We start from the raw sequence: 27,011 nt of genomic DNA on the forward strand, positions 1-27,011 counted from the left end.
AGCTGTGTGCCAGTTCAGGAGATTGGCATTAAAGCCAGACATGAGCTCATCGGCCCAGCTGGGCAGACAGCCCATTACAATGCTCAGCAGGGCCCTACCGCAGGGGTGAAAAGAGCTCAATACCTGCTGATTATCTACTCTTTCTCTCTGTCTGGATCCCTCTCACCCTCACTCACTGGCTTTTGCCTTCACTCTTTCCTTTTTTCTCTTTTCTTCCTTTCTGACCTTCTTTCTTCTGTTTTCTACAGCGTGCTATTTTCTTCTCTCCCCTTCCTTTCTTTCTCTTCTCTCGCTACTCCTTTTCCCGTTCCCTTGTCTCCTCTTTTGTATTGTGCTTTTCACTGCTTCTTTTGTCATCTCTGCTCTTTTCCTCTTCTGTAATTTATTCATTCACTCAGTCAGGTATCCTCCACCTCAGGTTCTGGCTATCTCTTTCTTGATCTGTCTGATTCAATTGGCGTTCTCCTCAGTCAAACCCAAGCTGCTGGACACACTCTCTATCTTTCAGTCATCGTCCTTTCTCCTTTCCTCTTAGCCTGTCTCCTGCACATACACAACTTTTCACTGAGTGCTGTGGTGTCATTGCAGTGGTGCCTGCGGCAGTAAGCGAGGTAGGGAGGGCTGGTTTTTAAAATGACAGGGGTGGAAGTGAGGTGCTTGTGTGTTGAAATAACAGTGGTGGGAAACCATGCAGCTGGTGTACCTGTGCGGACGGGATATGTAGCCGGACAAGGGCAGGAAGCAGGAAGTATGATGTGGTATGCCAGACGTTTTTATTGAACGCAGTGCTCTACTCTGCAATCTGACTGTCTGGAATGGCCTTTCTGTTACTTAGCGCTCCACTGAAGACGCCAAGCTCTAGTCCATGCCGAAAGCAAACACACTCTGTCACTCACTTTCAATTCCTCCCTCTCTCTGCCTCATTCTCTTGTGCACTCTTCAGTTTTGTCAGCTGGTGAGATGCATTGCAGTTAATTCATGAATCCCATTCAGCCTTGGCATTAGGGCTGAGTCATATTCATCTTTATTTGAAATGGCATTCAGTAATACTGGCTCCACATGGGGTATTTTGAGTTATTGGTCTGAGAAAAAAATGTTTTGTTAGGGTCAGAATAGATCATCGTCATATGTGAGTACTTTCATCACATGAGTCCCGAGATTGAGGCTGCACCCACAGGAGGATTACTTTTGGCTGTTTAGATTTATAATCTCGGCATTTTTCTACCAGAAAACTTCAATAATTGGATTTTTTTGTCTATGCTTTCTGAATACTGTGATTCACAAAAAAATCTGTGAATCACTTTGAATCTTAAATACTTCCCTGTCCTTAGCCTTGTAGTTTCTGAAAGAACAGAGCAGATCTCATTCAAATCAAGCCATCGGATGAGACTCTTCATTTTCACTGTGCCCCCTTCCATGTACCCTTGCAGTTTCTGATAAAGACAAGGTGTAAATGATTCATTAAATCCAGCAGACAGCTTTGGTTTCAGAGCGACACAGAAGTAGTGCTGGGAGAACTGAAGCAGACACCAGACAAGTTAAACAATTTGGGACAAAGTGTAAAATAGAGCTTTTCCTAGCTCAGCCAGCAGATGGCGATATGAAGTAGCCTCTCATTCAACACCACACAGGTTTACAGCAGAAACAGCCCTGGATGTCATGTTTTTTTAGAGTCGAGTGATCGAACTGCCTTCTTCTGAGACATTTACTGTGCTGCTTTTTCCAATCAGTGTCAGTCTGATCATATTGCTGACACCACTAATCACTTTTTTGTGATGCTTAATATCATTAACGTATACAAAATGCTATAGTACACCAGATTTTTATTGCGTACTGGTGCTTTGATTCCTATTCCTTTTTGCAGAACTTTCCTTATTAAAGTCAAGGCTAGTCATTTTAATCTTGGCTCTTTTCCTGATTGCCTCAGCTCTCAGATGTCCCAACTTAAAAACAGCTGATTCATTCTCTCCTCTGTGCTGCCTGCTGATGCTGTTTTTCATGGAAAAACACCTGGAGTTGGCTCATAGTCTGGTCCAGTTTAACATCCGTGAGTCACACACATCTAGCTGCTGCTGACAATGGCAAATCACTTGAGGATGTAAACATGCTGCTCTTCCCAGGTACACTGGATCCCTGAGACACACTGCAGCAAAAAGTCATGTTGGTTTATTATGTGTCTGACTGTTTATAAGGGTCACTGTCCCACAGACATTTCGGAGCTGTTAAAACTCTTAATCCTACCAAACATTTTCCGTTCCTGCTCCTTCAGATTAAAAGCCTTCTTTTGACAAAACACTGGTTGGCTGTTATTGTGAAATAGCAACAGGAAATATAATCCATTTGTCTGGACATCATGTTTTGATGACTTATTGAAGCTGTATGAGTTTTATGGTCACTGGGAGGGGTGTTAGGAGAACACAGGCACAGTGTGGCAGTTTTTATAGTTTTACTGAAAACAGCAGGAGATCAGATCTTATCAAGCACACATTTCCTACCCATATGTATATATATATATGTATATAATTATAAAATAACAATAGTTATTTTGTTATTTTATACCTCAAATCCTTGAATCATATCACAGTTGTAAATAAAGTGTCTTTCTGGTAACTATCCTGCCAGGAGTGACTGTAGCTTTAGCTGACATCAGTAAAAAAAAAACTCATCAGCAAAACTGAAACGGTTTGATCTCCTCTCAGATTTCTGCAGTGAGCGCGTTGAAAGCATAGTAAATGGAGGTAGGACACTACAACCAGAATCACTGTTAAAACGCTTCCCAGTGGAGCTGCAGCAGTGGAGAAATTGTTCTGCACAACAAAAAGAGCAACCTATACATGTTGCTGCTCCATCTTGACCCATTGCTCAAACGTCATCATCTGATACAAAAGATTTCTTTTTTTTTATCAATTCAGTCATCTGTCTGCTGAATATGAGATGGCTAATGCCAGCTGAAAACCTGCTCTTTAACTTAATCTTCATACATTTGAACAAAATTATTGAAGCAGGAATGGTCTTATCAGCTGTAGTCAGTCGTGTTTCTTGTCTGAATTTGACATAAATTTTTTTAGACCTTTTTCTCAAAAGCATAGCACAGCATTTTGATTCAGACAGTCACAAAATAACAGCAGCGATAATGCACATAGTGAACTTCTGAATAAGCATGAAACCCCTGTCTAAGCAGGAAAGCCCCATGCACAGTTCCTAAAATAGACACATGCACACGTACTGAGTGTGATAAACCTATCAACCTTAAGTTAGAGACACAGAGAGGCTGAGTGTGTGCAGACTGTGTGTGTGTGTGTGTATGTACCCTCCCCGGCCTGCAGACAGGGGGGTCTGTAGGAGAGCTGGTAGACTAGAGTACATTTGGTATTCAGTCATGCCTAGTATTTATCTATCTCTTGGCTGTCTAGTCTGGCCTGGCCTGTTAGTGGTGTCACCCTGCACACTCCCTGGGGGACTAAACTGACGCTCCAGACAGACTGTGCATGTGTGTCTGAGTGTGTGTGTGTGTGTGTGTGTGTGTGTGTGTGTGTGTGTGTGTGTGTGTGTGTCTGGTGGTGGTGGAGGAGTGTGTGAATGCACAGAGATGGCTGCAAGAGGGAGAACTGACATTTGTCTGAGACTGTCTACGTATGAAAGCTCGTCTGGGAGCTGTTTTTACGTATGTGTGTCTGGACATGATAGTGACCTACTATCAAGATAGAAAGAACTTCCCTCAGTGTCGCCATTATTGTAGGTGCTCTAGTTGACAAGACAACAGTAGCTCAATTTGTTGCTACAATAAAATTCTGACAGCTGCCAGGCGTTTGTAAATTGTGTCAGAGTCTATTTTTTGGCCCCTTCCAGACATGTCAGTTCGCTTGATAGTCCAGTGTGGAATTCCTTAGATGCCGTCAAGGAAAATCTTTTTGCATGATTGAATATAGAACTTGGCTAGTGATGCAGCACTTAATGCATAACATCTGTTGGAGATCTTTGCGTTTCCCCTTTAGACATTTTCCTTCACACAGATCCATTTGATTTTATTGCTTTTGGTCATTGTTTCAAAATGAAAATTGTAATTGTAAAATGGTTTCTTGGAGGACCACCTGGGCACTTTTCAGTGACCTCTAAAGGTCCCTACACCATGGTTTGGGAACCTGCTGGTCTAGCCTGGCATTCAGAGCCTCTCTCAGAGCCACCTAGTTTATTTATAGACTGCCAACAATCCTGCACTAGTGTGTGTGTGTGTGTGTGTGTGTTGGGTGGGATGGTTGCAGTGTGTTGGTTCAGAGGGGAGGGGGTGCAGTTTATGGGAAAGTGGAGGGGGTGGGGGGGTGTGGGGGTCTTGACTCTCTGCTGCACATGTGCCCCTGAACCACAAGACTGGTGCAGGGGGTCACCTCAAGGTTAGCCCCTTCAAAGAGCAATCGCTGTTAGCTGCGGCCTGCTCTAACAAGGGAGTGAAACTCGAAGCGCTCTCCCCACCCTCCCCAAATAACACACCAGACCGACCAGTCCCGGCCTTCCCCCCACCTTCTCTCCCCGCTGTGCTCTCCCACAGCCATTGTCAAGCACAGCCAGGCCGTCTGCTAGCTTTCTGAGTCAGGTCAGCCCCCCGCCACAGCCCACCCAGGCGCTCCCCCCCCCCAGACACACATACACAAACATATATCCCCTATCACGTCCCTTCCCCATGCTACATTCAAGACCTGTTCATACTGTTGTACTTCCTAGTTTTGCATGTGTAAGTGCACATTTAAGTGCGTTTGGTGAGAAAGGAGTAAATATTACTAATAATATGAACCTTGCTGTACCTTATTGTTTAATTTTAGAAATCAACTGATATTATTTAATCTGCATGTAGATACGAAGAAGAATACACCTTAATGGTATTTTCAAAATGCATCATAGTAATTTGGTGATTAAAGTGACACCGACTTAACTCTAAAAATACAAAAAGAAGCACCACTCACAGTTAGTAATTCAATGAATAAACCCAATAAAAATGAATTACAATATTTGTGAATAGGCTGACAGCATGATGGCCAATTAATGCATTCCGTAGTTAACATATGCAAAGGCCTTCATGAATATTTACCACTACCGACTATTGACTTCAAGCATAATTGAAACTGGTGCCCCTGCATCAAAAACAGTATTTTACTCCTTCAGAGACAGTAGTAGTTCTCTTATCACATAAGCCAAGAAAAAATGTGTGCAAACAATGATAGCATAAAAAATAAAAGCACATATATAAAAACAAAATCTGTGTAAACGAGTGTCTATATAGGCTAATGTATATTGGTTTGTGGTATTAAAATGTAATGTAGGCTATCACAACCGGACGTGATTTGGACCATACAATCAGTCTTTTTCATATCGTCCAAATTGCGGTTCTGTCGGATCATTTGATACTCAGAAGGCTTAATCACACCCTTACTAGTGTGTGACATTACATCTTTTTTGTTTTTTCTTTTTGTTTTGACAAGGATGCTGTAGTATGTGGCGTTTCATTATGTTTTTGACTGGTTGCGGTTACACTGATATTTGTGTGTGCTCCTGAACGCAGCACCACTTTCCCTCTTGTGTGTCCGTCCACTGGAGCCCTCTGATTGGCCGAAACGGCCGTCTGTCAAGTGTGTGGGCGGGGCTTGGTCGCTATGTGTGTGCCGTGCTTCAGCAGAGGAAGGACAGCTGCTCTCAGCGGCGGAGGACAGACCGGAAAATAGAGTCGGAGGAAATGCGTTAGCCCCGGGTATTGGTTTGTCCCCCACGGCTCCCATTAATTCACTCTCCGAGCGAAATATGGCGTGAGAAAAACCGTGGGAAATAGGTGCGAAACTGTTGGGAGTTACTCGTAGCGGCGGACTCTGCTGCCGCTGCCTGGAAGTTTTGTGTTGTGTTCCGTCGCGGGGCCCCGACGGTGGCGGCGGCTCTCTCCCCGGAGCGGTGTCCCGGTCTGCCCAGCTCCATGCAAAACCTAACGGCCCCTGGCGGCCCCGGCAACTCCAATGTCACCTGCTCCTGCAACTGCACCGGTTCCCAGCCACAGGGAATGGAGATATGTGAGTAACAGGACTTGCGTTGCTCCTAACCTTAAAAACCTACAGAGACTTTAGCGACTAATCCGTTTTATGTGCGCTCTCCAGTGTGGCAACAGACGGGGAGCAAATCAGACTTAGCATTTATCCAAGACGCTAAACCAATTCTGCTGTTAACATCGCTATCGGCCGTTTTCTTTCTTTAATTTATTCCTGTAATTTCATCCCTTGGTATTTAGTGTTTCGAGGCTTTCTAATAGAAACTTTGCGCTGTCATTAGTCTACTTTCTGGTATTCACCTTACAGTCGGTCTAGTTGTCTTCATCTGACTTCAAGTGTCTTTCTAGCGCACATTATGCATATTTATTTTAGAGTCGAGCTTCTACAGTAGCATTAATATTAGATGGACATACTGTGGCACAGACCGGTGCCAAGGAAAACTTTAACTTAGCGTTAGTATTGTGCAGACTTGTGTTATACATTTACAGTAGTTCTTTTTAACAAGAAATGTCCTGCTGAAAAATCCCGTTTTGTCTCTAAGTTTACTGCTTTACTCTTTGTTTTCTGCCGTAGGGCTTGCTTTTTCTTGATGCATGGAGATTCAGCGCTATTAGCTTTTCTCGGCTGTGCACACAGGGTTAAATAGTTTGCCTGTCACCGTAGACAGGAAAGGCTGGAATGGTATGTTATGTCTGTCCGCCTTCTGAGCGGCCCAGAGAGAAACTATCATTATCAGCTCTGCCCTAATGCCGCTGTCTGCTAGAGCCACTGCAGATGTTCCACTTTATGACTGAAGCAGAACGTTCAAAAAGGCAGACAGACAGGTACAAATGCGGAGGACAGCCAGACAGTTTATGTATCCAGTCTGACAAATCTGCAGACACACAGAGACTAATAAAGAAGAGATGGCAGACATACAGACAGACAGGCAGGTAGATTCATAACCAGGCAGCCAGACAAGTACAGACAGAGATATAAACAGTGATGAAGACAGATACATCCAAAGCCAGACATACACACATATTGACAGACATGCAGATACACTAAAGACTTAGGGACAGACGATCGGAGTTACAGTGATGTGTAATTTCCATGGGGGCCGAGGCCAGGCCTGGGCAATGTGAGGTGAACGCAAGATATTAGATTTAGATTTGGCAGCAGAGTGTAGTTGCACTGACGCCACATTGTACCCAAGAAGTGTGTGTATGTGTGTGCATTTGTCTGGCAGATGCACTGGTGTTCCACCATTCGTTTTCTGTGGCATCATCGTATCACCAGCCAGGAAAAACACACATAATCAGGCATGAACTGGTGCATCCACAGACACAATGATACAGCAAAGGGAACCTAATTAATCCAGAAGCACTTCCTCAGACTGCTAAACTGAGCAGACAAGCAGTTCTGCAAAAACGTTGATTGATACTGGCAGTGTATTTAGCTAAAAAATTAAGTGTGAAGTGTATTTAAGATTATGCATGCCTCTGTGTTTAGTACTTTGAATAAACGCTGGCCTGGTATTTTCAATGCCTTTCTCATCATTTGAACATCTCAGTAGTTGGAGGGAGTTCCATTCACAAGTGGTTTGAAATAGCCATGTCCTACTGTAGTGGCCGTCTGGTTTGAAAAGAGCTCTTGTTTGACGCCTGTGTTGTCATGCAGACTCGGCAAGGCTGAATAGTGTAACTCATGCTTTGATGATTTCTCTGGCTGAAGAAAAGAGCGACAGCCTGCCTTTTTTTTCTTTTTTAAAGAGAAGTGGGAAGTCTCACTGGTGTGTTTCCTCTTTATTCAGAGGCGAAGGAAAATTGAAAGGGACTATGAACATAGAGAGATCACAGCGCACACAGTATGTCACGGCCAGAAACCCAGCCTCAGTCTACACACTGGGATTCACATGTAGGCTTTGAAAGGCAGACACCTTTAACAAGTGCTTGTCTCTAGCTGTTGCTGTGCCTGGATTTATCGTATAGTGTGGTTATACATAGATATGTAGGTAGGTACATCTATCTGTTGTAGGTGTGGTATTATGAAGTCTTGAAATCAAACACCATAGCTTCAACAGACTTGTTCTATGTGTGGATTTTTTTAGCTTTAACCTGCACTTAGTTAGTAGTACAGTTCACTTTCATCCAAGGCAAATACATTGTTTTCCAGTGAAGAGGCACAACCTTGATCACAGTGCAGTGGCTTCAAAGAATAATTCCAGAAGACTGTTGAACAGTATTTAACTTTTTTTAATCCACTGTAATATCCTAAAATAGCAGTATAATTTGGTCAGGTGCTTGACCCCCTTCACCCACTTATTTATTTTTGGTGTCTTAGCTTAAAAAATTCCTAAAATCATTATATTATTATAAACAGTTACTTTTATAATTTCTTGTGATTAGAACTACTCGATTAATAGACTTATTGTTGCAGCTTTACATATTAACATTTGTCAGATGATGCTATGTAGTTAAAAAGAGCATATTTGATATTTTTGCATTAATGATTTTTTTTTTTTTTTGGTATTCCTAATCAAATCTTATCCAGCCCCAACTATGAAAAGACAGACTTTAAATGTTTCTCCCCGGAAGTATCACTAGTAAATCTTTATGTGGGATATTCCTAAAATATCTTCAACATCTTCTTCTTTTAGATGCAGATATAACAGAAAAGCTGTATACATGTGCTTCCCACCTGGGTATGTGTCAGAGACTTGGGTGGCTGTCTGTGTCTCTGTGTATGTAACAGTTCGCCTGCAGCAGTGGCCGGCCAGCCAGACGGATGTAAACGGCCTGATCTGTAATCCTGTGTATGAGTGGTGTTAGTGTGTAGGTGGCAGCAGGGTCATCTGTCAACTACCTCAGGCCAAACATGCACACGGCTACTTGTTGACTCTCCCTCCAACACATACACAAAGATGTACATGCAGGCACACGCTCACACATTTACACCTAGCTGTATGTATACACACACACACACACACACACACACACACACACACACACACACACACACACACACACACAGAGCGAGACACTTTCAGGCTCAGCCAATATTTACCCTGCAGTCTCCAGCCAGACAGCCAATCCAATCTCTCACTAAGCTCTTTGTTGTTTATTTGGGGTTTGTTTTTTTTGCCTCAATTTTGTATGGTTTGTTTGTGGAGGTGTTGGTGATTTGGCATTAGTTTGTTTTTTATTAGTTTTATTATTAATGAATTCTAATAATGAGCCTTGGAAAAAGAGACTTCAAACTTAGAGTCTAAATAGAAATTCTGGCACCTTAGGGATGGGAGTGGCAAAGACAACCAAACAACAGAATAAAAAAAGAAAAGAAAAAAGAAATCTTTTCTTTGCCGTCCCATACAGATTTCTTTTGCGATCACTCCTCCAGTAATTAATTTCACAGGGAATTTCTACACTTGCTTGGTGTCTCTCAGTGGAGCACTATTTAGTCTGCCACCTCTCCTGAGCTGAGGGGTTATAGCAGTGAACACTGGTGCTCGGCTTGCCGAGGGTAAGAAAGACCTCCTTGTTTTATGTGAAGAGGTGATGTCAGAGGAGTCCCTAGGAACTGTTTTATGGAACTGACCTGCAGATACCCTATGCAGGCCCAGATGACTAACTCTGGTACACTGCACATTGCAAAAAGCTCAAAAATCAATGTTTTGCCAATGACTTGAGAATTATTATTGAAGACTTTGTAATGCATTGATTTGTAGCGTTGGGTGTTTTTACTTTCCGAGGTCCCGGGTTCCCCCCCCTCATATTTCAGGTTTAGCTTTAGGGGAAATCATTATCAATTTTTAGGGCTTTAGGAAAATATTTTGAGACATGATATGTTGTTTAGGTAATATTTTTGAGCTAAAGTGTCGTATTTGCCTCTTCCCTCCAGTTATCTACTACAGTAGGGACTAATTGATACAAATCAATTATTAAAATAGTTGTCAATGAACATGGTTATCGATTACTTCAACTGATGCATCTGTTTGCGGCAGCACATGGTGACACGAGCAGCTGCAGAGATGAAAATGGCAGAAACAGAAGAGTAAAAGTTTCATTTTCCAGTTTTTACATTGTTATATGGATAGTGGTGGTTCCTTGTTCAGTTTTTTTTGTTATGTGGTCTGATAATCCGCCATTAAAATCCGTCAGTAAAATGTTTATGGTTCTCAGGCCAAGACAAACTTCTGTTTTATCTGATGTCGTTCCACACTGACTCTAAGAATCGGGCATTAGACCCACGTCACCCTAAACCCTTGTGTATTTTAGGCTTCATGTCTATGTCTGGTCAACATTTCTCAAATAATTTTGTTTTTACATGCAGCTCACCAGGATCATGTCTAGCAATGTTCAAGTGCATGTCTGAAAGCATGTGGCTATATTTGGGTTAATGCGCCACTCACTTTTGCTTTTAGTGTGAAATTCTAGTAAACATGCTCCTTTTTAATGTTTGTTTTATGTTTTATTTAATAAAATTCATAATTTGACAATAAAATGTTGAAAACAGACTTCATATTCATATTAAGGTTCTCAAAATGTTTATTACTTTTGCATTGTTGATTACTTGATTAAGATTATTACTTTGTACCACTGTCATCAGTTTTTATTAATCATGCCGTAACAAAGCTACAAAACCAAACTAACTTGTGAACCCAGAGCACAAATTATCGTAGAGCACTCAGCTTGCATGTTGTGTTATGTGAGATAATGTAACATGCTTTCCATAAGTGGTTCTTTCTGGTAGGTTCATTGACATAATGTGGGGAAGTGCAAGTTTAATGAGACCTGGACTGAAAACATTGAGTTTTTAGTTGAAACCTGTTAAATGCAACAAATTTGAAGCCTGCTGGAACATTTGCAAAATAATGAGCTTGATGAAACCTGCAGAAATGTCCAACTTAATATCTTTTGTTTTCTCTATTTGTTCCAACTCTTCATTCAATTTTTATGCTGTTAATGGGTGAAATTTTTAAAAAGAGGTACTATTTTTAAATAGCACCCTTCCATGACATGGAAATAATTGGACGGCACCACTTGAAGTCAATTGGGTGGAAGTGGATAAGTCTAAAAATGCCAGTTAGGAGGATAATTTGAACTTTTAATGTAAATAAGAGAACTTCTATGACATTATATGCATGTTTATGCATTTGTCACAATTGTTAGACTTGTGGGAAACACACACACTTGAATACAAGATAAAATCTCCAGGGCACCTGCAGTGCAGAGCAACAGTACGGATAGAAGTGTGGATGATGTGTGATTTTCCTTGTGTGTTTGCACTCAGCATGTCTTTTGTTCTTATGTTACTTCAGACTAGTTTCCAGGATATTTAACTACATATTCTGTTCAGTAATTTGCACATTTTTTTTCTTTTGGTATTTTTTTCCTGTTTTTGACAGTTTATTTCTTAAATTAGCTTGATTGTCATTTACTTTTTTTTCACCACCACAGCAATGTAATATCGCACCCATGCAGTCCGCAGTTTTTGAAATCTGACAACCCTTGAAGCTACAAACACTGTGGAGAATGTAGCTTGGAGCAGTTCTGCTTACTTCAGCTGAGCAGGTTAATTTGAGGAAGCAAGTTTCAAAATCCAAAGTGAAAAGGTCACTCCTCATGTCCTTCTACTTGTCCCAGCAGCACCATCACTTCTCACTGTTCTAGCTCCAGGAGCACTCACAACCTCGTCACTGGCTGCTGGGGCTCCCTTTGTGTCTAGATTTTACACCCCCAACCCCAAGCGCACGCGCGCACACACACACACACACACACACATACACATCCACCCCCACCCCCACCCCCTAGACCTCCTCCCTTAGTTTTCAAAATGCCCTTGGGACTAGGGCAGATTTGTAGTCCTAGTATGTCTGAAGACAGGCCATCCATCAAGTGTATGTGTGTGCGTGTGTAATGGTGGTGGGGGGTGGATGGTAGTCTGCTGTCTCGGTCAACATTTATTTACACATCGTTTGACTGTCTGATATACTAAAGAGCTTCACTAACTGAATGAGCGCTGCTGTCTGCTGCATGTTGCATGACTAGGTCTGTGAGGATGGAAGAGACATATTCTAGTCAATCAAGGTTCTTTGCTCCAGACACACACTGGCAGACAGTACCCAAGCCCCCCCCCCCCTTTTTTCCCCCCTTGTAGCCGATTTGTTTTTCCCAGCATTCAGTCAAATGAAATGGTTGGCATGTTTATTACCCTTTGTGAGCCCTGTCTCACTGCATGTCGCATTGCCCTCCTTAAATGCAACAGAGCCATGATTATTCTTTTGAAACAGCAAATGTTGTTTCAAATTGTATGACACAAAATAGAAGAAGAAATGCTGAGTGTCTGGAGTTTGTCAGGTTTTGGATAATCCGTTTGTTTATGTGTGCATGAACACCCATGCAGTAGAGTAATGACATGTCTCTTCAAGTGGTTTGCAAAGTTGTCCTTAGACTTTGAAGAGGTTTATACTGTAAAGTTTCCAAAGAGGTGGCACAACTCTGGGGGTGGTTTACATGGCCCTGGAAGATCACTTCATCATCAATGTAGCATTGTACGCGCATAGTCAAACAGTTTTCATGCTGTATACAAAGGAAATATTTTGCATGTCTTTGTTGTTCAAATTGTTGCATATAGCAAAAGAAAAGACTTCCACAGGGCATTCAGTTTTTCAGCATGTAGCTAGTATACTTATTACCTGCGGAATAAATAAGTTGTGTGATGTAGGGGTTATTTTTCAGGTATTACCTAGGTTGTTGCTATCCTCTTCATTGTTGAGAATCCCAAAAAGATTCCTCTATTGAGAGCAATGGAGACTTTGTTGAAATAAGATTATTTAACCATGTTTGGTTAGAGAAGTAACTGTACGATAGAATTAAAATTCCAAACTTTTTTTTTGTCAAGCATCATGCATAATGCTGGGCTGCTGGCTGCACCCTGATCTGACCTGTTATCATTTATAAGGGAACACAAACAATTATTGTGGCCTTTTGTGCCTTTTATGGCTCCAGATGGAGATGATGTCACTTGAGGACAGGAATGAAGACTACAAGTGTGACATAGAAGCTGAGCCGACCAAACCTCAAGCAGAATTGAGGCTGGAGGCCCCAGACTACATAAGCCCTTACTAGCACAACACACCTGAATCTCTGACTGAATTATCAGTGTTCACATTGCATTATGGGTAAGGTAGTGCTAGGTTTAGAGAAGGAAGTTCCTGTGTTTTTTTTTTTGGGGGGGGGGTTTTTTGACAGTGTTACGTGAAATGCTACAGATGTTCTAGAATAGTTTTTGAATACATTAAAACAGTGCCACTGATTTCAACACCAAATCATATCAGCTGTTTGTCAGAGCTAAATCTTAACTTGAGAGGTTCAAGAAATCTTGATGTCTAGTGTCAAGGCCTTTCTATACTCCACGAAAATAGAGAAATTTGTTTGTTTTCTCGAGTTAGTTCTTGCCAGGACATTTCATACTCCACGAGAAACTCAAGTGCAGAACTCCTGGGAAGTCCCTCCCACTGCACCACACATCAAATGCGCTAAGCATTGTGGGAATCTGACAGAAACTACAATACAGTGCATAAGATATCGGATATTGCCATTTTTTACGACATGATAGTAGCAAGAGAAGGCTGTTGCTGCAGAATCCTATATGCCCCCATGAACTGTTAACTGGTGGTTACTGCTACTGTGGTTTGCTGTGTTTTAAGTCATTTTTGGTCTGTAAATGTCATGTTTTTTATGTTGACACACTGTATGATTTATGATGGTTTTATCACTCTCACAATATTTTCATTTCATTTTTTCATAATCAGTGTGTTTGCACATAAAACTATCATGTTAACAAGTGTGTTATCCGAACAGAGTGCTACCATCTCAACATTTTTTCTATTAACTCTGCTGCAGTATGCAAACACTCTGGCCTATCCTGTGCCATCTTTGCTTTGTTGTTACTGCTGTACCTCTTCTTCACATCTGCACTACCCAGTCAAAGGGGGGTAAATCCACAGCCTCTGCCAGCTGGGCTGCTGGCTGTACCCTGATCTGACCTTATCACAGGAAATTACAAGGATTACACCAGAGGCAGAGGCAGAGACAGAGAGAAGGAGATGGGGATAAAGATAGAAAGGAGAAGTGCTTTCTGTTATAAATGAAAAGTAACATAACGACTCCAGACTTTCTTCTGTAAGCACATATTATACCCATTCACCAGTAGGCGATCCTACAGTACAAATTGTTAAACCTCACACAGCTGCAGTGTGCTGTAGCTCAGCATTGTGCAGTGAGCGCACACACATACACACATACACACATACATACATACATATATATGTATATGTATGTGTGTGTGTGTGTGTGTGTGTGTGTACACATATATATTTTAAATTTTAACCCAGTTTAACCTCCCAGCCTTGAGTCAAGTAGGACAGGCTGTGTGTGGGAGTCAGAAAAAAGCCTTTTCCTTGTCCTCCTTTTCTCCCTCACTGTTTTTTGCTCTTCATTAGCAATTCAGAGACCTGTCTAATTTTTGGTCCCTTTCTCTTCTCATCCAGACACATGCGTCAGAGTCAGCGTCTGATACCTACAACCCCCACTTCTTCCCCCTCTTCCTTTTCCTACTCTTCCCCCGGCAGCCACCAGCTGACCCCAATCAGGCACAGAGCCTGCTCTATTGTCTGGCTTGGGAGAGGGGACTCTCGTTGGCACACACACAGACTCAGACAGAGGGTCAGAGGGAGATAGAGGCGGTCTGGCCTGCCTCTCTGACTCCCAGCCCCCAACCGTAACACAGAAATTCTCTCTCTTATCCTCTCCTGTCCTCAACACCTTTTCCCCTCCTCTTGCTTCTCGGACTTTTCACTAGAAGTCCCAAATGTATCGGAGATGTGTTGTGCAAAGTATTTTAGATTGGCATTGTCTTGTTAATTTAGTTATCAAGCATCTAAATGTATTAGCATCCTTATCTGCATTGTCAACTTTACAGACATAGGGGATGAGTTTTGTTTTTGCTTTCAAGCAGAGAGCATCTTTTTCCTTTTGTCAGATACCTTTATGGTTCTTTACTCAACTACCAATGAAACAGCAATATGAATAATTTCCCAGCAATAAGCTGGGAAAAAAATTGCTCGATTGAAGTCTAAATCTGGCTTTATGCTTCTTCAGTGGTGTTTAGGGTCTGAGTTTACACTGCACACTACAGTGTAACTGATGTGCACCTCCTCAGAAATGTACTGTAAATACAAGCCAGGGCTACAGTGTTCACTTAGATACTGGCTGCTTGTGTTGCCTGCTGCCTGCTGGCTGCACGTTCCTGATTGTGGTGGTTGTCGTTTCTGAAAGTGGATTGATTGATTGATTACACTTTATTGTCATAAAAATCAGAAATTTGTCTTGTAAGACAAGACAAGATTAAGGAATTTAAAGACTCTCTAATGTCCTCTCCAAGTAGCAAACATCCAAGAAAAGCATTGATAAACATGTTTCTTTTTGGAGACAATATAGAGTCTGGTCAGGTTTTTTTTTTTTTTTTTTTTTTTTCTCTCTCTACAAGCTCTTCACAAATAAAAAAATCATTCCTTTTATCATACCGACACTGATTGTCATGGAAATAATAGATCAGTATGTTTGAGTTAGCGAACATTCAAGTGTATGTATCAACTGAAAAGTATCTTAATGAGAGTTTTAGTGAATATTTGCATTTTCAAGTTCACACTGAGCCCACATTAATCCTTTTATGTGAATTTTTAATATATTTATTAATCTGAGATTTCCTTCAAGGCATTATTTTTTATTTTGATTTAAACACATAGAAAGTAGAGAGGCAAACAGGAATGGCAAATTTTCTATCTGTCTTCGATCTTCTTATGTGCCATTTCAAAGGAAGTAAACAGGGCTCCTGGCTAGTTTTTTGCTAATGATAAGAGCTCCTGCTCCATGCAGCATGAGATCCTGTGTGTGAATTATTAATATAGGTCATAGTCGCAGCATACGGCTTGGCTCAACCCAGTGCCGTCCCAGCACTAGTGCAATACATGGGCCCTGCTTACCCCTGCTTACCCACAGCCTGCCCCATCTGTCAGCCAGATTAACCCAGTGGATCACCTACGTAAAGGTCTGCAGTGGGCGAGGCTTCATAATAGGGCCCCACCAAGAATTCTCCATAACTGTGCCATCATGTGCCAGATGCTTTTATCTTTAAATTTGTTTATGGGTCCTTCTCCCTATGATGAATTGCATCTGTATGTCTTTGTGAGTAGGTGGGGCGACTGTTAGAGAATCCCATTTCAGGAGCCAGTTGCTGCAGTGAATATCTACTATTTTGAGTGAATGTCCAAGAGAGGTCTGTGTCTGTGTCTGTGTCTGTGTCTGTGTCTGTGTCTGTGTCTGTGTCTGTGTCTGTGTCTGTGTCTGTGTCTGTGTCTGTGTCTGTGTCTGTGTCTCTGTCTGTCTCTGTGTCTCTGTCTGTGTCTCTGTCTGTGTCTCTGTCTGTGTCTCTGTCTGTGTCTCTGTCTGTGTCTCTGTCTGTGTCTCTGTCTGTGTCTCTGTCTGTGTCTCTGTCTGTGTCTCTGTCTGTGTCTCTGTCTGTGTCTCTGTCTGTGTCTCTGTCTGTGTCTCTGTCTGTGTCTCTGTCTGTGTCTGTCTCTGTCTCTGTCTCTGTCTCTGTGTTAAACAATGTGTGTGTAAGCCCTAAACAGCGACAGACATGCCCTCTCAGCTGTTTTTTGTCTGCAGGAGCATACAGGGAGAGACAGACTGCAGCTCTTTGCAGTGCTGAATAGCTATGAATCAGCCTTAGTCCAAAATAGCCTAATTCTTCCCAAAAATCCTATTTTTCCCCAGACTAAACTTCAAATTGTAAAAACACCTCACTTAAAAAAAAAAAAAAAATTCTTTGAAGCTGTTCAGTGAATTGGTCTGAGTCGAAAATTGGTGTGATCTTGAACTGACATCTGCCATTTGACAAGAAAGAGAAACCACTGTGAGCACAGGCAATACTAAAAAGATTAGTAAAAAGATATAACAGTGTGTGTCTGTGTGTGGGTGTTGCTAAGTTGTTGATATCTACAGTTACACCCTGCCTTTGTGTCGCCCAAGAGTTTTACCTCATTGAGTCAGGAACTTCTTTTCATTCTGCAATATTCGCCTTGAGCTGAACTCCCCAAGTGGTACTTCTACTTCTACAGAGAGAAGGAGAGAAAAAAGGAAGTGGGCAATGTGGGTGTGAACAAGGAGTGTGTGAGAGAGAAGGCAAAAAAGATATTGCAAGAGGGGAGTAGAAAAGAGATGGAAGGAGATGTCAAGTCTTCTCTCTTTAGCAACTCCAGAAAGTAAATTTTCATGTAGAACACATGAAGAAATGCTGAATTTAATAATAATTTTCCAGATTTAGTCCCTTTAGTAGTGTAGATAAGCCATAGAATACACTGTCAACTGTTTAACAGGCACTTCAATGTTTTTTCAAATAGAAAGTAGTTCCACTGACAGCTGTTCACTGCAATCTGCTGATGTTTGAGATGGATATTTAAAAGCCAGGGTACATAAATAAATCTTTATGGTCTAGATGTTAGTGAGAATATATGTAGAAAAACTCAGATATATTATTTTTGTAAATTGCATGAACCAGCCTTTTAAATTTTTGTCCTTACTGCTTTAATGCCATTTGTCAAAAGTCAGCTGTGTAGATATGGATGTACTTCAGGTCTGCAGCATCTGGATTTGTCTTAAACTTGAATTTTTTTTTTTTTTTTTTTTTAAGTAAAATGGTAGCTGTTCTCCACACTTAACTCTCCTCCCCTTTGTTTGAACCCCATAACTCCACCCCCCCCACCCCCTCCCAACACACACACACACACACACACACACACTCACTCACTCACTCACTCACTCACTCTTTATACCTCCATCCCTCTCTCTGCAAGCCTGAAACATCTGGGCCATCTCCAAAACACCACTACCATTACTTAGAGAATAGCTTTTCCCTTCTCATCTCTCCCTCTCACATGCTTTGTCGGTCTGCTTCTTCTTTTACTGAAGCTTTTTTCTTTTTTAGTAGTTTCCTATGTTGTCGACAGCTGTTGCTCAGCACTGCATCGAAGTTCAGCCTGTGGTCACGGACAAGTGTTTCAGCAAGGAAACAAAAGTTTTTGGGGTTTTTTTTTTTTTATAGGACTTCCCCTCCCAGACACACATTTCCTGTTATCTTACATTTTTCTTATTATATACACACTCATCTTACTTTATCCCCCATGTCTCTTGCTTCTCTTCTGTCTGTATCCCTCTCTCACTTTCACTCTTTATCTTTCCTTTTCATCTCTCTTTTCCTTCCCTTCCTTCTTCCTTCCTCTCTTTTCTGTCTCTGTCTCTCGCGTCTGCCTAATCCTGCCTGCCAGGCATTGCTTCATGGTTGTTAAGCATCTCAACCTGAAGGGGGGAAAAAGGAGGGGAAGAGGCGCTAGTCATCTGGTGAAGCCTATTGAGCAACTTAAGCGTGGTTGTTTTGCTCTGTTGGCTCAGCACAATGAGACCGCATGTGGAAGACATGTTTACACACCTTCATCTGAGAGTCAGAGGGAGTGGGAGAGGAGTAAAAAGTGGGAGGGAAGGTAGGAGACAGAAAGCAGGAGGGATAAGAGGGAGGGAGGCAGATATGACAGAATGTGTAGTGAAGAGGTGGAGTACAGAGGCAGCTGAAAGACACAGAGGAGGAAAGCACTAAATGATGAAAAGACAAAGGATAGATAGATAAAAATGAGACAAACAATAAATACAAACTGAAGCAGAGTGAGAGCAGTTTCACAAGAAGAGACAGATAATGAATGTGGAATAAGAGAGACAGGCTAAATTAAGGAGACAGAGACAGTCCATCTTGGTTAAGAGATATTGAGTCATAGCACAATAAAACACCATGCAAGCATATGCTGTTTTTGAAAAGCCATCTTTTTCCCCAGTCAAGCCAATTGAACGGAGTTATTTACTTTGTCTGACCCACAGATCAAAACTCAGATATTTAATATACAATGAAACAGAATTTAGAGAAAACGCATTGCAGAATACTTGGTCCTAGAATAACAACTTATTAAAATAGTTGATTCCATTTCTAATTTAAGAAGAGGTATAAAGACCTCTGAAATAGTAAACTGGATTAAACAGATGTACTGAAATTCAAATAAGACCAATGAGTGGGACATAATGTGTCCATACACCATGAGGACACATCTGTCCAAGGAAAATTTTGATGCTATAGCCCTGTATGCTACAGCATACAGCATATGGAAGTAGTAGTAGTGTGCATTAACGTAGGGCTGCAACTGTTATACATCATTCTGCTGATTAATGTCTCATGTATCCCTTGAAGATGTGAAAAAAAGTACTATTGCTGATATGACAAAAGATAGCAGAAAATGTGAATAACTGAAGTCATAGAATATTTCGCATCTGTGCTTGAAAAATGAGTAATTGACTACCAAACTACTATCGCTGCCAGTTAAATCGTGCCTCCTCAGACCATTCAGCTCCAGTTTTGATGTGCCCTATATCTCTCAGAGCTTCCTCTGTTCCACCCACGGTATCCTCTGCTGCCTCTGTTTGGCTGATCACGAAAGCCACAGAGAATTTGCAGCACATACATAGCATACAGCCTACGTCTGGGAGGTGTCTGCTATCCCTGCTGATGTTGAAAACCCACGTTAGGGTTACATGGTAAAACCACCTCTCTTCTGGGGGTGAGCAGTGTGGGGGTTGGAGGGGAAGGAGGCAATGTGTGCTCTATCAAATGAACATGTACTGTTTTTGTCCTTCTCCTCCACTCCCTCATCTCTTGTTTTGTTCTTTTTTTCCATCGTTCTGCTTTGTTGTTCTGTTTCAGAGTTGAGACATGAGACACTGCGCTTTGTTGTCTGCCTTTAACATCTGTCTGCCTTTACAATGATGTCCCTGCAACTCTGTCTCTTCCTCTGCTGACTTCTTCCCCCTTGTGTTCCTTCCTGCTCTCGTCATTGTTCCCATCTCGTCTGTGCCCAATTTCTTTCTTCAGTGTTTTCCTTTATCCTTCTGTTTCCCACTTTTCAGCTATCTGCTACTTATTTAATTTTCTTGTTCTTTTCTCACTTATTCTGTTCAGCCAGAACTCAGCATGATTTTTACTTTGATTTGCCTTCAGCAGCAAGCCAACCTGTGATGTTGACCTGTACAAAAATGAACACTGCAGAATCATTTTAATAACCCCCTGCTAAGTTTTAAATCATAAGATTTATGTGTCTGGATGGCTGGCGAGGTTGCTTTGGCTGATAGGAGACGGCAGGCTGAAATGGTGTGTGTGTGTGTGTGTGTGTGTGTGTGTGTGTGTGCGTGTGCGCGTGTGCGTGTGCGTGCGTGCTTATGTGGTCATGTGCAGTCTCTGCTGATGTTTGCATTTTTGTGTGTCTTTGAATCTATTTTTTAGTTATTCATTTTGGGAACTTAGTCTTTTTTTAAAGCAGTGTAGGTTTGTTAAGACCAACAAAATTAAGCCCACCAGGTGCTCACAGACGTACAGCTCACTAAACCTAAACAGGATGTCAGCATAGTTCTAAGCAAACATTTCATAGGAGATTGTACATACATTTGGAAATACTTCCAGCAGCAGATGAAAACATTTGTCGCTCTGGTTAATGTTTGTGGCAGCAGCTCAGTGTATGTGTGATAATTTATGCGTGTGTTCATGGTATTGAAGGAACATGTCCCCCAGTGCACGAATGTGGCTCACTGGTCATAATAGTTTTTGGACAACAGTCACAATACATACAATAGTTGTTAGCAGGATTAAGTGTGTTTTGGTGACAAAAAGGATATCTCCACACTTAACCATGAATAATACTTATAATTTAGAATATTTCTTGGTTTTCAAATGTCGTGATACTGTGTGCATGAATAGCACAAAATACCACAATCAGCTCTATCCATCAGTCTGCTTGTTGGTCTTTATGAACTAGGTTGTTCTTGGGTTTATGTGTGGTTTTGTATGTCCTACTGGCTAATATTCTCCACCTAATGCTGTCACAACAGCCTTCTCCTGTGTATCTGTCTCCTCTAACTTTCGTCGACGAGGATGATGACAGCATGGATGTTAGCGATGAGGCTAATGGAGCCCGTCATTTCTGGTCAGTGTCAAAGCTCTGCTTTCAGGTTAAAGCACACCACTACACACCCCTAACTGCCTTACCTGCTCCAGGTTATGCTGGTCTTTCAGACACCACTGTCTGGTGCTTCTCCACCCACCTGCCCTGTAGCACCCTTGACTGTCATTAGAGTGTTCTCATCTTTTCTGGCTTTGCTCCTTTCATTTTTAAGGTGCTTTTAGGGCTTTGGGTCTAGACTGCTGTTCAGTTCATCTTAACTTTTATGTTTTTTAGTCATTTGGTAATAACTTGGCAGCAATCAGCATGCTTGGGAATAATGAAATGGACTGCCCACTGTTATAATAATAGCTAAAATAATAGTGGTAATTATCATCATCATAATCCAGCATCTAGACGAGCAGAAAGTTGCTTCTTTTATTTTTCCACCAGATACACCTCACATTAGTAATGAAGGATTCTACATTTGCCTTAAGTAGAATCTGTCTGTCCTACTTACAGATGCACACACAGGCATTTCTGGTGTAACACTAATTAGACCTGGAAACTAATTAAAACCTAGTTGAACCTCTGTGCAACATCCATGGCCAGGATGAGCTCTGATCATACAAAATGCATCTCAACCACTCACTCACATGTACACACATATGCTGACCCCAGCTGACCTTGGTCAACACCCCACACACATAGTCCCCCACTCCCTTTAAGCCTGATATTAGTCTGACCTTCCAGTCTGGTTTAATCACTTAGAACGGGAGTGGGAGTAGGGATTGGGGGGTTGTCTAGACGCTATCCTGTCTGTCTGGCTCTGATAACACACACACACACACACACACACACACACACACACACACACACACACACACACACACACACACACTACACACCTGAGACAGTGCAGGCCTACTCTTACTACAGGCGCATGTGTATTTGTCTCTCTGAAGTGACCATGAGCCGACCGTTCATATGTTGTCTCACCCACAGGATGAATACTTTAACACTCCCCTCTCTACTACTGGTGTTCATAAATATTACAGCATTGGAATATTGCTAATATTACATTATATTGTAATATTTATGATGTGTTATCCCAGAGCTTCTGGGTTTTAATCTTTGTTCATTTTGTGTCCTTACAGATTGAGATTTATTGCCAGCTCAGCATTGGGTCTGACTGTTAAACCATACTTTAGCAATAATCAGGTTTAGGCTATGTTTAAAGAAAATGTGGAAAAGATATTAGCAGTGATACAACTGTATGTTTAGCTAGAAAGACTATGACATAGCAGCCCAGAGAATTTGTGACTGTATGTTATAGGCCTACTGACAGATATTTAGTATCTTCATGGCCTGGACAAAATATTAGAGCTACCACTGAAATGCACTATGATTCAAGAGCACCCCAAGCTGCAGCCTGCAAGACTAACCATGCAGTTAAATCCACATCCATCTGCAACAGAAAAGAAACATATCTCCAAGCTCATTTTGTACTCTGAATGTCATTAATATAGCTAAATACATGGTAATAAAAGTTTACTGTTTCTGATTCATGTTATCTGAATTGAGCAGGTAGCTACCATCTGTGTTTTTACTTGAATTTGGAAATAGATTTTCAATGGTCTCATTCAGGGCAGTTGCATATACTTTTAAATTTTCAGTATATGTCATTAAATTACCTTTTCCTTGAAAAGTCAACAGGAATTTATCCCTCAGAGAAGCAGATGCTTAGTTCTGTGCCTGAGATGTAATAATAGTAAATGATTGAAACAGCCTGGAGTTTAGACTATATCCACACATCACTAAAAGTTTCTCTTTACTCTGTCAGTACTCCCTTTGTCTGGTATGATGGCTTGTATTAGGGCTTGTACCCAAAGCAGAGTTTCCAAGTTGCCTTACTGTTACCGTTTGGTTTGTTGTTAGTGATTTTGAGACAAGACTAAACGTTCTGGTGCAGTGCTCTCATCCTTTTCTGCTCTTTGCAAAACCATGGAGCTGAAAAGTGCAATCATTCAAAATAAAAATTAGGAGCATTTTGATGATTTAGAGATGTTAATTCTGGTACACAGGGTGTGCTAAATTCTCTGGGAGAGTCAGAGGAATATCATTGAATTTTACATGTGTGTAGAAATGTAATTATCAGTCCTTTCACAATTATGTCTTAGATGATAACTCTCATCCAGGGTTGTATTTTTGACAGCTTATCTCATTGTCTGATTTAACAAGGTGCTTGTCATGTCTCAGATAGATCTCACCAACTATGTTATCATTACCAATAGAAATAGTCACCAACAACTCAGAATCCAAAATGACTAAAAACAAACTGGTCAGAAACCATCCTCTGTCATACATTGTATTAAAATAAGCTCTTTTGGTAAGTGTTAAGCGAGAGAGACAGACTACTTAGCTATCTCACTGTCTTCCTAACCTCTCGATACCTGTCAAATGCATTTCGTACCCCACGGCCACTCAAACACACCATAGGCCCCTTCCTCTCAGGGTTAAGCAGCACTAAACTAGTTCATTTATTTCCATGGTGACACAGACAGTAATACACACACTTATACAGTACAGTGGTTGAAAGAGTATTCTGCTGCCACGCTGATACCAGCCGTCTAGACGTTGCAGTCTTCCAGAGGAGGTGGAGGACTGTGTGAGCCCATACATGTACCTCATTTTCTCCCTCCCTTGTCTCCCCTACCTCCTTCTGTTGCTCTGTCACTGAACTCTCTCTCCTTTCCTCCAACTGTGCCAGTCTTTTTTAAGTTTGCGCATGTGCACACTGTATACTTCCTCTCCCACCCTGTCTCCTTCTATCTCACTCTGTGCCTGTGTGCGTGTGTGTGCCAGCCAGGTCGCTGCCATGGTGCCCCAGCAGCTCCAGGCCTTGTTGATCACGGCACTGTGCCCAAGGGTTACCATAGCAATAGCAATGGCAGTGGACAGGGCTGTGTGCACTTGTGTGTGTGTGTGTGTCAAAGGAGGACTATGTGTGTATGCTCTTGTGTAGTTCAACATTGTGCTGACCAGTTTGAGTTTTCTGCTGTATGAGTAAGCACATTATTAGTCCTTACACCTTTTAAAGAGCTGTTTGAGGAATAGGGCTTTGTTTTAGGGTTCAGGTTAGAAATGGGTTTAGGTTATGCAGGCATTTAGTTGTGATGGTTAAGGTTAGTTAGTGTGAGGGACTAGTGAAGAAAGTGTCCTTAAATTTAGTCTTTCGGTCTCTTTTTACTTTACATGTGTTATAATTCAGGTTTATAGTTTATTGATGCAGACTAGACCAGAAAACAAGCAGTATTGGTGCCTTGAACTTGGAGACCAACACAGCAACACATTTCTTCTGTCAGTCCTTGAGGAAGTGCCTGCATTTTCCAGTAAAGTGCCATTTTGATTGCCAGGTGTGAGTGTGAATGTTTTTTTCTTCAGTACTGTGATGCAGCTCTGGAGTGCAGCAGGAAACAGGAAATGACTGCAGAGGTAATAAGCCAGCTGGAGGGTTTATTGAGCTCAGTTTGGCCATGTAAAATAAAATCACCACACATTCTGCCTCCACATTTTGCCAGGCTTTGAGTTTTTAGGGGGACATACAAATCCCAAGTTATTTCAGTGAAGATTCTGGTGTCATTCTTGTTTTCTGCTGTCCTGTCATCTGGCAGAGCTATGTCTGGTCAGACTTCTTTTTTTTTTTTTTACTGACTATTGATTGGAAAAATTCCATAAACTGCTGCATTAGCTTTGGGGTTGCATGTTTAGCGACAAGATAGGATTTATAATGACTGAAACTCTGTGTAAAATAGGCATTTCCTTTGCCGGTGGGAGTAGCTCTCCTGTTCTGTAACAAGCCATACCCAGTATGCTCATCGTCTACTGTCAGCATACATCCCCTCTCCAACCTGAATCATAGAATACATACTTGTGGGTTTGGGCTAAAGACTGCTCTTTTGTGCAAATAAAACCAGCCAGGCCTTGTTTTCTCACGGAAGCATCTAAGGTCATCTGAGCTCAAATGTTAAGTTTATTGAGCAATAACAATGTTGGAGGCCCCAGTTGAGTGTGTGCAGTCTCTATAGATAGCCATTAGCCTGATTTCAGAGCCTAACAGGGCATGCCTGTATGCCCTCATTAGTTACAGAAGTGAGTTTCCTCCAGCATTAAATGCTTCTCGATGCCACTAGGAATAAATTTGTAGTGGAAATACCAAGTAACAACTTAGTATTTCTACTAACTATCCATACAGACAATATTGGTTTTACTGTGGTGTGTGTGTGGGGGGGGGGTATGGGCAGACAACAGACAACTTTTTAACAATTTCAGTGAGAACCCTTTCCAGGAACAGTGTCCTGGTTCCTCACTAATATCCCTTTTAGCAGGTCTCAGTGGGATTACTTCTTCGAGGAAAAATGTGAACTGACCTTTTAAGGTGTGTGGAATTGATTAGCCGTGATTCATCACAGAAACACTCATGTATTTCAACGTCTGCATGTATCCTGTGATAGTGCTGTTCTCAAATACTGACTGCTGTTGTGTGCGTGTGTGACAGCTTCTTTTCACTGGCAGGTCAGCTGAACTGTCTGACCTGCCATTGGCCTCACACAGACAAGCACCAAGGTGAAAGGGCCCTCAGCGGATCACGGTGTGTGTGGTGCACTAACTAAGCTGTGTAGTACTCTCACTTTGGGTTTTGGTTGTTTTTTTTTGTTTGTTTGTTTGTTTTTTTAATTGGGACACTGCACTTGTCCCGCAGCTCTAACTTCTGAAGGGACTGACTGAAGTGGGAAATAAAACCTTTTTTTTTTATTTTTTATTCTGTCCGATATGTGTATATATATATATACACACACACAGCATACATTCTTCTTTCCTGAGACTTCTTTATTGTTGACTCTCAGAATAAAGGAAAATAAAAAACATTAGGTTTTGTGGAAGGTGGGTAATGTTTATAGCCCTTAAAAAAGGTATCAAAGAAATCATGCTTTTGTACTGCTTCTGAACTGAGCTATTGTAGCGATGAGCTGAAGCAATTAGTCGAGTACGCAATCAACACAAACCCTTTTGATGATTGATTCAGTCACCAAACAAATGCAGTGAAAAATGCTTTAATTTCTCATATCTCAGCTTCTCAGCTTGGATGCATTGCAATTTCTCAATAGCTTGTTAAAAGCCACATACTCTGCTCTAAAAGTGGCTATACATAGTTAATAATTATACTTCTGTGGGGGAGCAGCTGGCCTGTTGATTGAAATATTGCCTTACATTTTGTGGAAAAGCACCAAAATTGGACAAAAGTCATCACAAGGTGACAGAACAATTTTTAGCCTAATTAAATAAAATGCATAAAAAAGTTAGCAGACTGTAGATTTTATCTTTGTTCTTTAGGTTAAACCACTTTTGTGTTTGCTTTTTGGTGTAATAAACAACTTTCTGTAAATGAGTGAGTGGTGCCATAGTGTATGTCTGGCCAGACGTTTGAAAAAGTTGTAGTGTAACCTCCTTTAAATAAACTTGATGGCCTTTCCCCTCAACCCAGAAGAAAAAACTGGCAGGATGGCTGGCTTGCAATGCAAATTATTCAGCCTACTGGAGGAGTAAGGGTGCTGCAGATGCCGGGCTGATATTGTTTTGACAAGTGGATTACTGTTGTAATAACATCAGACTAGTGCTGGTAATGCAGACTGCCAGCACACATTGTTCTGTAGCCTGTGCAAGAGTCTGTGCTGTACACTGTGTTCAGGCGTCTCTTCCACTCTTATTTAATATTTTCTCCCCCCAACATTTCCTTCCTCCCCTCTCAACTTCTCCTCTGGTTTCCTTCCTCAGTGATGTTGAAAGGAGAAGCCTTTAACTGTAGCCACTGTACCTTTATTTTGGTTGAACTGTAAAAACATCCCCGCCTG

At 41.5% G+C, this 27,011-nt stretch overlaps 1 protein-coding gene across 2 annotated transcripts in view; it reads left to right on the forward strand.

Moving 5' to 3' along the window:
• Positions 1-5,699: 5,699 nt before the first annotated feature.
• The window catches only part of LOC113122070 (low-density lipoprotein receptor class A domain-containing protein 4), a 29,532-nt gene continuing 8,220 nt past the window's right edge, over positions 5,700-27,011 (forward strand). For both annotated transcript variants that reach the window (XM_026293005.1, XM_026293006.1), the window contains exon 1: positions 5,700-6,050. In XM_026293005.1, the coding sequence (XP_026148790.1) occupies positions 5,957-6,050 (94 nt within the window). In that variant the 5' untranslated portion in view covers positions 5,700-5,956. The remainder of the gene's footprint in view (positions 6,051-27,011) is intronic.

Source organism: Mastacembelus armatus, chromosome 16 (genome assembly GCF_900324485.2).
Source record: "Mastacembelus armatus chromosome 16, fMasArm1.2, whole genome shotgun sequence".
Classification (NCBI taxonomy): Eukaryota; Metazoa; Chordata; class Actinopteri; order Synbranchiformes; family Mastacembelidae; genus Mastacembelus; species Mastacembelus armatus.